This window comes from Halichoerus grypus, chromosome 3, assembly GCF_964656455.1.
Source record: "Halichoerus grypus chromosome 3, mHalGry1.hap1.1, whole genome shotgun sequence".
Taxonomy (NCBI): Eukaryota; Metazoa; Chordata; class Mammalia; order Carnivora; family Phocidae; genus Halichoerus; species Halichoerus grypus.
The window spans coordinates 109236766-109248988 of NC_135714.1; the positions used below are offsets into that span (position 1 = coordinate 109236766).

General features: G+C 36.6%; 1 protein-coding gene across 13 annotated transcripts in view; it reads left to right on the forward strand.

The window, feature by feature from the left end:
• The window catches only part of LARP1B (La ribonucleoprotein 1B), a 127800-nt gene that overhangs the window by 8517 nt on the left and 107060 nt on the right, over positions 1-12223 (forward strand). For 11 of the 13 annotated variants that reach the window (XR_013446453.1, XM_078069215.1, XM_078069216.1 and 8 more), the window contains exons 2-5: positions 3512-3570; positions 3966-4025; positions 8178-8352; positions 11781-11921. The exons of 1 other annotated variant lie outside the window; for it this stretch is intronic. Coding sequence is in view for 11 of the 12 variants with exons in the window: in XM_078069210.1 (XP_077925336.1) it covers positions 3512-3570; positions 3966-4025; positions 8178-8352; positions 11781-11921 (435 nt within the window). In the remaining variant the exon portion in view is untranslated. The remainder of the gene's footprint in view (positions 1-3511; positions 3571-3965; positions 4026-8177; positions 8353-11780; positions 11922-12223) is intronic. One more of the 13 variants, XM_078069211.1, reaches the window with a different exon arrangement.

The following is a 12223-nucleotide window of genomic DNA, read 5'->3' on the forward strand; positions in this document are numbered from 1 at the left end:
AAGGCTCCCCGCTAAGCAGGGAGCCCAGTGCAGGGCTCCATCCCAGGACCCTGGGATCATGACCTGAGCTGAAGGCAGATGGTTAACCAACTGAGCCATCCAGGTGCCCCGAGAAATGTCCATTTCTTTATAGGCTGGCCAACACTTGGCATTCTCTTTTTTGTCAATAGGATAGGTAAAAAGTGTTTTGTTTTAGTTTACATTTCTTTATTAGTACAATTGAATGCCATTTCATGTTCATTTTTTTTATAATTATATTTTGAGGATAGTTGATACAATGCTACATTGGTTTCAACTTAGTGATTTGTACAACTTAGTGATTTGACAAGTTTATACATTATACTATGTTCACCACAAGAGTAGCTATCATTTGTCCCTTTTACATCACTGTTACAGTATCATTGACTATGTCCCTCTCATACTGTGCCTTTTCCCATGATTTATTCACTCCATAAGTAGAAGCTTGTATCTCTCTTCTCCCTTCACGTATTTTGCCCCAGCCCCCTGTATTTCTTTTTAAAAGCATTTGTTCATCTTTTACTCAGATTTTTTTAATGTTTAAAGTTTTTATTTAAATTTTAGTTAACATACAGTATAATATTAGTTTCAGTAGTAGAATTTAGTGATTCTCAGATTTTTCAAAATTTATTTTTTACAGCTTACTATCATGCTCTTATTTATTCATTTATTTTTTTAAAGATTTTATTTACTTGAGAGAGAGAGCGAGAGCATGAGCGGGGGGGGGGGGGGGTGGTGGTGGGAGGGGCGGAGGGAGAAGCAGATTCCTTGCTGAGCAGGGGGCTCAGTGTGGGATTTGATCCCAGGACCGTGGGGTCATGACCTGAGTGGAAGGCAGAAGCTTAACCAGCTGAGCTACCCAGGCGCCCAGCTTAACTATCAACCTTTTAAATGAAAAAGTCTGAGTTGATGAGGTGGTCTGAGTGAGCAGCACAAAGGACTTCTTTATGTTGAACTTGGAATTAGACAAATGTATCCACACAGTTGGTGTTGCACCGCCACTGCAGGTCCTCCTATCTGGTTGAGGAGGCTGTCCCTGTGAAGGTGACAGCATGAAAAAGCAGCCCACAATGCTTGCTTTTTTTTTTTTTTTTTTTAAAGATTTTATTTATTTATTTGACAGAGAGATACACAGCGAGAGGGAACACAAGCAGGGGGAATGGGAGAGGGAGAGGCAGGCTTCCTGCTGAGCAGGGAGCCCGATGCGGGGTTCGATCCCAGGACCCTGGGACCATGACCTGAGCCGAAGGCAGATGCTTAATGACTGAGCCACCCAGGCACCCCACGATGCTTGCTTTTTGTGGACAGTGAGCCCCCAAAGGAAAAAGAGGAAAAGATGCTAGCTTCGTAGGTTCAGGTTTTTTTCCTAAACTTATTAATCAGGAAACTTACTGTTTCCATGGTAGAAATTGGAATTTGGGAACAGGAATGTTCTGGGAAAGTCTTCTTCTTGGAAAAGTAAATTAACTCTTAAGGACCATTTAGAAACAAATGTTAAGAAATCACTGTTTTGTATTGCAGAGTATCCAACCACATTGGCTGTCATAGTTTGTTAGATACTCTGTGATGAGATTAAATTATTATATTGATAACATGTACATAAACATCCCAATTACAATGTGTACATAACGGTACTCCATTAAAATGTCAGCGTTATTGATGCCACAGAGTTAAATATAAACTTTCCCACCAAATTTTCTGAGGAGTAAATTTGAGAGATTAAGATTTAAAGAAAAATTAAAAATTTTGAGTCCAAAAGAATCTGCTAAAATTAAAATCTCTTCCTTTTTAAAATTTTTAAATTTGCAAAGAAATAAATACTCCTCCCCAATGTATTTCTTCATGTTTAGCTAGAGGTTATAATCAATGTCTGAGTAGAGTATGGAACTGTATCGGTTTTTAAATCAATAGCTTATTAATTTTTTGTCATGTTCAAGTATCTTTAAAAATTTTGTTAATAACTTAATTGTGCCATTTAGTAATGAAGTTAAAAAGTTTATTTTTATATGGCCAGAATAATTTTTTATCTTTAGTTTCTGACCTTAATTTTGTGATTATTAATGTCTAATTGATTTATAATAAAGCTAAATAAAATCTGCTTGTGTGCCCTCTCCCTTATTATTTTCCATTTCATTAAATATTTTGTATAAGGCTTTATTTTGTAACTACCAGGCACTTAACTTACTTGATTTAGCAATATTTTGGGAAATGTTTTCCACTTTGTTGAGGGGAAAGTCCTCCAAATGTTATGTATCTTATAGTTTTCATAAAATATACATAGTATATATATAGAACATCAGTCAAATTCTAGATAACGTTCAGGCAGATACTGTTCTTTATTAAATTAGATTTTTTCCTGTCCCCATTTTTTTGTCCTGTTAACCCGTAGTTTTTGATCTAATTTTTCTTAATGAAATGTCTTATCCTTATGCACATTTATACCTGTATACACATACACATATGTGTGTATACTTAGAAGAATAAAAGAAATGCCTGTGTACTAGTTATTTTGCTTTCGGAATAGAATTACTATAATATCCAAGATTCTTTTATGTCTGTCCCTGGTGACATCTTAATCTTTCATCCCTCTGATAAGTTTTCTATTTCCTTTTAAAATCTGCTTCTGAGTTTTAACTCAAAGATTGCTTTATTCTATGAATTGGTCATTGCCATGATTTTATGGGTTCATGTTTTGCTGGATTATTGTTTTTCTGTAGATACAGATCCAAAGTTTATTCTGCTTTTCAATATTTACTTTAGATCATGTTTAGGTAGGTGACACACCCATCTGGTCATCTTGCTCTAAGTAATGAACCAAACTAAAAAACAGTGTAAAGTTTCATTTAGAGAGTCAGTCTCTCTCGGTCTCTTTATCTATTTTATTGTCAACCACTGTCGTCTTATTCAAGATGGGATCAGTGGCAATACCATGATAGTCTTGTCCAAACTTCTATTTTTTATGACTTCATATATATGCAACCTATTGTGGTTGTCAAACTTGTTTGTTTTCAAGGACAAATAGTTTGAAGTCTTTTGATTTATTTTCTGGATAGTCCTTGATGAATGTCAATGTATGAATTATATAGCAAAATGTATCCCTTTGGGAAGTGAGTTACTAACACTACTGTATTAAAACATGTTATATTTCTAATTTTTTCATGTTGTATTCTGTCAGAGAAAGGATTGATCTATCAGTTTAAGTAAACTGCTATTTTTCACTTTTGATTTGAACATTAAAGACCAATTTGAATCTGTGTTTGAACTATAGTTGATTTTTTTGTTAAGAATTTGAGTTTCAGAACTCTGGATTTTGTTGGAAATGATGATGACACTGGCTTACTGAAATTGATATAATAGTTGTTTTGTTAAATATATTGAATTAAGTGATTGTAAAACCAATTCTAAAAAAACCCCAAAAAACCAAAAAAAAAAAAACAAAACCAAAAACAAACTCACCTAATTCTGTGGTTTTTGTTTTGTTTGTTTTTTTTAGAGCTCAGTTCCCCCAAAATTATAAAAGCAGGAAAACTCAAGACAAAGAAATCCAACAAGGTATGTTTTTAGCTATCTTCTTCTTAGCTATTGAGTTTGAGAATTGGTATGTTAGAAACTCTTAGATTATTGTGTACTTAGTTGTGTCATTGGTGTTAGGTTAAAGTTAATATACTAGAGAATTGTAGCCTTTGTTCAAATCCTGTGTATATTAATTTATTCTGTTATCCTATGTAAATCAATTTAGTGTCATTAATAGTGCTAGAAGGTGGATCATAAGACCCCCAAGCATTGTTATTTCAGTGTTTTGTTGTTTGGAGAGTTGAATTAATTTGGCAAATGCTTGCATATAATTGTATGTAGGTGATTTTTAAAATTGCTTTGACTTTTAGAAAATATTTTTTCTACTTAAGATTTCTAATTTGCAGATATAACACTTATTTATTACTTCTTAGGCTAGTGATTTCAGCGATATGGCGAATTGGCCAACACCAAGTGAATTAGTGAACACTGGAGTGAGTATTGTTTTAAGGCTTTTTCTTAATAAAAGGAAAATATTCTCATTTCAACATGCAAAATTTATTTCAGGTTTAGAGAATTACATTAATAAAGAAGTGCTGAAAACTTAGCAGCTGTCCTTTTTATAGTCTAACCCCTTTTTCAGATACCTGATTTTATCCATCATGTTGTCTTCATCTCATTATATTCTCAGGAGGTAATCTTACATTTGGAAGGGGTGTTACCATGCTGTTATCTTCATATAATGCTTACAATTAAAGAGGATTAAAAAATTTTTTTAAAGATTTATTTATTTGAGAGAGATAGAGAGCGTCCATGCATGGGGCTGGGGGAGGAATAGAGGGGGGAGAAGAAGAGAGAATCTCAAGCAGACTCTGCTGAGCTTAGCCTGAGGCAGGGCTCCATCCCACGACCCTGAGATCATGATCTGAGCTGAAATCAAGAGTCTGGTACTCAACAGTCTGAGCCACCCAGGTGCCCCCAAAGAGATTAATTTTTATTAATTATATCATTAATTAATATGAGTCTAATTTGAAGCCCATTTTATTTCAGAATTTGCTATATGTTTTGTTTTGTTTTTTAAAGATTTTTTATTTATTTATTTGACAGAGAGAGAGATCACAAGTAGGCAGACAGGCAGGTAGAGGAAGAGGGAGAAGCAGGCTCCCCACCGAGCACAGAGCCCGATGTGGGGCTCGATCCCAGGACCGTGGGATCATGACCTGAGCCGAAGGCAGATGCTTAACCATCTGAGCCACCCAGGCGTCCCGCTATATGTTTTTTGATACATAATTTTTTCAATATGTATTGAAGTGCTAATTATATATGTATATATATACACACATACGCATTTATATAGTGTATCAAATCAAGAAGTGTTCAATGAATGGATTTTTATTTTTATTTTATTTTATTTTTTTATTTTTTTTATTTTTTTTTTAAGATTTTATTTATTTGACAGAGAGACACACAGCGAGAGAGGGAACACAAGCAGGGGGAGTGGGAGAGGGAGAAGCAGGCTTCCCGCCAAGCAGAGAGCCTGATGGGGGGCTCGATCCCAGGACCCTGGGACCATGACCTGAGCTGAAGGCAGACGCTTAACGACTGAGCCACCCAGGCGCCCCTTATTTTTATTTTTTATTTTTTTTGTGTGTGTTTCTCTTCCTTTCAACCTTTCCTCCTTCCCCCACCTCAGTTTTTTTTTTTATTATGTTATGTTAATCACCATACATTACATCATTAGTTTTTGATGTAGTGTTGCATGATTCATTGTTTGCATATAACACCCAGTGCTCCATGCAGAACTTGCCCTCTTTAATACCCATCACCAGGCTAACCCATCCTTCCACCCCCCTCCCCTCTAGAACCCTCAGTTTGTTTTTCAGAGTCCATAGTCTCTCATGGTTCGTTTCCCCCTCCGATTCCCCCCCCTTCATTCTTCCCCTCCTGTTATCTTCTTTTTTTTTTTTTTTTTTAACATATAATGTATTATTTGCTTCAGAGGTACAGATCTATGATTCAACAGTCTTGCACACTTCACAGTGCTCACCATAGCACATACCCTCCCCAATGTCTATCACCCAGCCACCCCATCCCTCCCACCCCCCACCACTCCAGCAGCCCTCAGGTTGTTTCCTGAGATCAAGAATTCCTCATATCAGTGAGGTCATATGATACATGTCTTTCTCTGATTGACTTATTTCGCTCAGCAAAACACCCTCCGGTTCCATCCATGTCGTTGCAAATGGCAAGATCTCATTCCTTTTGATGGCTGCATAATATTCCATTGTATATATATACCACATCTTCTTTATCCATTCATCTGTCATGGACATCTTGGCTCTTTCCACAGTTTGGCTATTGTGGACATTGCTGCTATAAACATCGGGGTGCGCGTACCCCTTCGGATCCGTACATTTGTACTTTGGGGTAAATACCCAGTAGTGCAATTGCTGGGTAGTAGGGCAGCTCTATTTTCAACTTTTTGAGGAGCCGCCATACTGTTTTCCAGAGTGGCTGCACCAGCTTGCATTCCCACCAACAGCGTAGGAGGGTTCCCCTTTCTCTGCATTCCCGCCAACATCTGTCATTTCCTGACTTGTTAATTTTAGCCACAATGAATGGATTTTTAATAAATTTTTTTTAAAGATTTTATTTATTTGAGGGCGCCTGGGTGGCTCAGTCGTTAAGCGTCTGCCTTCGGCTCAGGTCATGATCCCAGAGTCCTGGGATCGAGTTCCACATCGGGCTTCCTGCTCAGCGGGAAGCCTGCTTCTCCCTCTCCCACTCCCCCTGCTTGTGTTCCCTCTCTCGCTGTCTCTCTCTCTCTGTTGAAAAATAAATAAAATCTTTAAAAAAAAAAAAAAAAAGATTTTATTTATTTGAGAGAGGTTGAGGGGGCACAGGCAGGGGGGGAGGAGGAAGGCAAAGGGAGAAGGAGACTCCCTACTGAGCAGGGAGCCCGATGCGGGGCTTGATCCCAGGATCCCGAGATCATGACCTGAGCCGAAGGCAGATGCTTCATGGACTGAGCCACCCAGGCGCCTGGTTTTTAATTTAAACTATGAAAGAAACTAAAAGATCGTTCTGAGATATTCTGTCAAGAGGCTTTTTATTTATTAAAGGTTTTATTTATTTGAGAGAAATTGAAGGAGCAGGGGAAGGGGCAGAGGGAGAGGGAGAAACAGACCCCCTGCTGAAACACCCATGCACCCCAGACATCAGGGGGCTTTTTAGAGAAGTGGTAGCATATATGGTTATCTGGTTACATGTTTTCATTTGATACTACACTTCGCTATTTGTAATTTGTACACTCTTGGTTTGTAGTTGTAGATAACATATCTAAACAGCTTAATTAGTGTGTAAATAACATAAAAAACTGCATGTGAAGTATACAATTTGCTAAGTTTTGACCTTATATATATACCTGTGAAACCATCACCAAAATCAAGATAATGGACCTAACCATTACGTCAAAAGCTTCTTCACACTCCTTTGTAATTCTTCTTGTCGTATTCCCCCCATCAACCCAGGCAACCACTGATATGCTTTGTGTCACTTATAATTAATTTGCATTTCTTACAATTTTATATAAGTGGAGTCCTACCATATGACTTTTTTTTTTCCCCCTGGCTTTCACTTAGCGTAATTATTTTGAGATTTATTTGTCATTAATGTGTATTAGTAGTTAATACCTTATTGCTGAGTAGTATTTCATTTTATGAGTGAAATGTTGCTTGTTCATCTATGGATGGACATTTGTATTGATTCCAGTGTTTGGCTGTTAAAAATAAAGCTGCTATGTAAACATTTGTGTACAAAGTTTTGCATGGATGTATTATGTCATTTTTCTTGGGTAAATACCTAGGAATAGAATGGCTGGATTGTGTGGTAGCTGTTGGTTTAGCTTTTTCAGAAACTACCAAACTTCATTCCCACCAACAGTGTATAAAAATTCTAGTTGTGTCACATCCTCACTAATATTCAATATAGTCAGTCTTTTAATCTAATTCTGTTAGGTGTTTGGTGGCATCACATTGTAGTTTTAATTTGCATTTCTCTAATGATGCCAGCACCTTTCCACTTAAATTTGCTATCAGTATATCTTTTTGTTGAAGTGTCTGTTCAATAGTAGCCCATTTTTAAAAAAAATTGAGTTTTCTTACTACTGCATTTTCAGAGATCATTTTACATATATATATACACACATACATATACATATATACGTGTGTGTGTGTGTGTATATATATATATATATAACATTTTATTTATTTGAGAGAGAGCACTAGCAGGGCGAGGGTCAGAGGGAGAAGCGGGCTCCCCTCTGAGCCAGGACCCCGATGCAGGATGATCCCAGGACCCCAGGGTCACGATCTGAGCCAAAGGCAGACGCCTCATGGATTGAGCCACCCAGGTGTCCCGATCATTATGTATTTTGGATCCAAGTGCTTTATCAGATACGTAGCAAATATTTTCTCCTAGTCTATGGCTTGACTTCTAACAGTATCTTTTGAAAAGTTGTTTTTTATTTCTGGTAAAAGTTGTCATTTGTTTTGCAGTATTTAGAAAAGGTTGACTAACCACAAATTTTTGGATATGTTAGTGAAAATGTTCATGGAAATTATTTCATTCAGAAAAACTTTTTGCAGTGCCAGAGTGTCATCAGCCAAGGAAATAAGAAGCCACAAAATAGAAAAGAAAGAGAAGACAAGGTTGAAAGGAGAATTAACAGTGAGAGCAAAGAAAGCCGGGAAACAAAATTAGATGGTCCTGGTGAAAATGCCAGTGAGGATGAGACTCAGTCAAGTAATCAACGAAAGAGAGGTTGGTTCATCTATAACTTCATTTTTTCCAGCAGTTTTATTGAGATATAATTGATACAGAACATTGTGTAGTTTAAGGTATACAACACAGTGGTTTGATATATGTATATATTGTGAAGTGATTTCCACAATTTTAGTTAATATCTACTACCTCCCAGTCACAGTTTTTTTTCTTATGAGAACTTTTAAGATCTAGTCTCAGCAACTTTGAAATATATAGTACAGTATTGATAACTGTAGTCACCATGCTGTATATTACATCTCCAGAACTTATTTGTCTTACAACTGGAAGTTTGTACCTTTTGACCACCTTCACTCATTTCTTCCACACCTGGCAACCACCAGTCTGTTCTTGGTTACTGTGAATTCAGCCTTCTTAGATTTCATATGTAATGAACATCATACTGTAGTTATCTTTCTGACTTATTTCACTTAGCATAGTGCCTGCAAAGTCCATCCATGTTGTTGCAAATGGGAAGATTTCCTTCTTTCTCATGACTGAATAGTATTCCATTGTATATTTATACATCATATTTTCTTTATCCATTTATCTATCAATGTTGTTTAAGTTGTTTTCATGTCTTGGTTAGATGGTCCTGGTGAAAATACCACTGAGGATGAGGCTCAGTTAAGTAATTAATGAAAGAGAGGTTAATTTAACTATATTTTCATTTTGATTTTAATTTTTTGAAGAAAGTTATAGTAATGAATTATGTTTAATCAGTTGATTCCTAGTAGTCACCAGTGCGTATTTGGATTTCTTCCGGATACCATCTGCAGTGGTAACTGATGTGCTTTTGTAACATTCTTGAACTATTAGGCTTTCCTTTTTTGCATTTGACTTGTACTCTATGTAAGTCTGTAATGAAGTTGCACTTACAGAGATAGGCATAGATATATATATATATTTTTTAAGATATATTCTTGAAAAGTTGTGTGATAAGTATTTTTTAAGTCTACATTGGAACTGCTCCCTGTTTTTCAGGGAGGGTTTTTTTTTTTTTAAAGATTTTATTTATTTGACAGAGAGTACAGCAGGGAGAGCAGCAGGCAGAGGGAGAGGGAGAAGCAGGCTCGCTGAGCAGGGGAGCCTGATGTGGGGCTAGTTGTGGGGCTTGATCCAAGGACCCCAGGATCATGACCTGAACTGAAGGCAGACGCTTAACGACTGAGCCAACCAGGCGCCCCTTTCAGGGAGTTCTGAGAAAATATTTTTCTAAGAAAAAAGTGAGAATAGTTTTGGTCAACTTCCTTTTAGTAGCATTTCCCCATTAAATTACCCCTTGAAGAAAAGACAGTCTTTGTATCCTTTTCCATATTTTTTACACAACTTTTCATGTGTCTGGGGATAGATTATGATTTAAATGCTTTGTAAAAGCATATACTCATTCAGTATTCTGAGCCTAGGTAAAAGTGTCTTTGGGCCTTTAGGCAGAAAAGTTCTTTAAACTGTTGGAAGGTCAGTAGCTGAGACAAGGTGAACATTGGAAAAAGTGACAGGAGATGCTATGGGAAAGGTAAGCAAGGTCCACGTTGTGCAGGGCTTTGGTAATGTGGAATTAGAATTTTACTTTGAATGCCATGGGAAGCCATTAAAGCACTTTAATTCATGGAAGTGATGTGGCGTGGGAGGGGACATTTTATAATGAGGTGTAGTTTCCGGCCAACTTGTTTAATAATGGAACTAACAATCTACGGTATATTGAGCACTTACTTAAATTTTTTTCTTTTTTTTCTTTTTTTTAATGTTTTTTTTTAAGATTTATTTGCGAAAGAGAGAGAATGAGAGACAGAGAGCATGAGAGGGAGGAGGGTGAGAGGGAGAAGCAGACTCCCTGCTGAGCAGGGAGCCTGATGCGGGACTCGATCCCGGGACTCCAGGATCATGACCTGAGCCGAAGGCAGTCGCTTAACCAACTGAGCCACCCAGGCGCCCTTAAATTTTTTTCTTAAATGAATATCTAATCCTTAGCTGCAGGGTAAGCATATTAGGGTCACTTGATACAATGAGCCAAGGCTAATTGCTCAAAAGTGGTTGGCAACAGGACAACCATGTGGTTGTTAGGAAAAAATTTACCCATTTCTTAAACATTTTTTTTTTTTTTTTAAAGATTTTATTTATTTATTTGACAGAGACAGCGAGAGAGGGAACACTAGCAGGGGGAGTGGGAGAGGGAGAAGCAGGCTTCCCGCAGAGCAGGGAGCCCGATGCGGGGCTCGATCCCAGGACCCTGGGATCATGACCTGAGCCGAAGGCAGACGCTTCACGACTGAGCCACCCAGGCGCCCCACATTTCTTAAACATTTTTGTCACTTAGCTTTTTCATGCTTCTTAGATACGTAAGTCTTTTTTGACTGTCTAGAATTAATACAGATGATAGGTCTGTCATCCTGCTTTAAAATTTGTCTTCTGTGTTAATTGCTTCAATTAAAACTGATCAGCCAACACTAAAATCCAGGTTTTTATAGATAAATTCATATAAGAGTCATGAATTGACTCTCCTTAGAGCACCCTTTTTTTTTTTTAAATCTTTAAAAGGGCTTGTTTATACCAAAGAATCTCACTGATAGAATTTATAGTACAGAATTTAAAGAGTTTTTTTAAGATTCTTTCATTATTCTCTTCCTCATCTGTGAGTAGTTTGCAGGATTTAAAGGAAATCAGTATTGTAGTTGCATACTGATAATTCCCTTTCCCGTAATTACCTTGGTAGTTTTTCCTTTGCGTATGAGTCTTGCTGTTGTAGTAAAAATATATATATTGAGTAGAAGACTAAATATTTTGAAACCTTAACTATAGATTCCACAAATTAAGTAATCAGGATGTTACTATAGTATAACAATTATGCTATCATTTAGGCAACAAGAGAAGTTAAATTGTTTGTATCTCTTGTCTTAGGAACATGTGTAGTAGCTATAAAGAGATTTATCAAATGCAGTTAGACAAATTTTATTCTCTAATTTTGAGAAACCTTTCATTATTAGTAATGCTGGATAAATTAATATTTTGGACAGTGACTTGAAACTAAAAGTGTTTTGAATCATCAGCCAGACTTTTCCAGTGTGTACATTATAATGTCTTGTCAGATATACCCCATTCTAAAGTGAAGGAGTCAAGTATTAGGAGTAGTGTATTACATGTATTGCTCATTCATCAGAATTAAACAAGGGTGAGCATTTTGCTTGAAAGTAAAAGAATACCAATGGTATTCCATCAACTGGCTTTTCACATGAATTTTAGAAATATTTGCACAGGTAAGTTTATCAAGGAGTTCTGTGAAAAGAAAATTATTTTAGTCCTCTATATAAGAACCTTTAAGGACAAACTAAATCTCCCATTTGATTAAAATTTAGCATCCTTTCAGAATTGCAAAGCTTTAATGAAAATTGTGCAGTGTCATTAAATGACTTTATTTGGTTTTCTTCAAGCTAATAAGCACAAGTGGGTACCACTCCACTTAGATGATATAAGACCAGACAGTCAAGAAAGACCAGGATCCCGGAACAGCTCAAGATGTCAACCCGAAACAAATAAATCATCACATAATAATAGGAGAAATGATACACGAAGTAAGTCACATTCTAAGAGAAAAATGACATTAAAGAACTTAGTGTTAATGTTCATAATTTTAATAACTATAGTATAAATGATTTGAGAATAAGTTGCAGACATTGTGCCCCTTTTAACACTAAATACCTTCAGAGTATATATCATAAGAACAGTAATGTGTTGTGACTGTCCACAGGCAGATTTTCCCTGTGGTGTCCTTTTCAGTTTTTTTTTTTCCTCCCTCCTTTCCAGGATCTAATCTGAAATCATACATTGCTTTTAGTTGTCTGTTCTGTTTAGTCTCCATTAATCTGGGACAGTT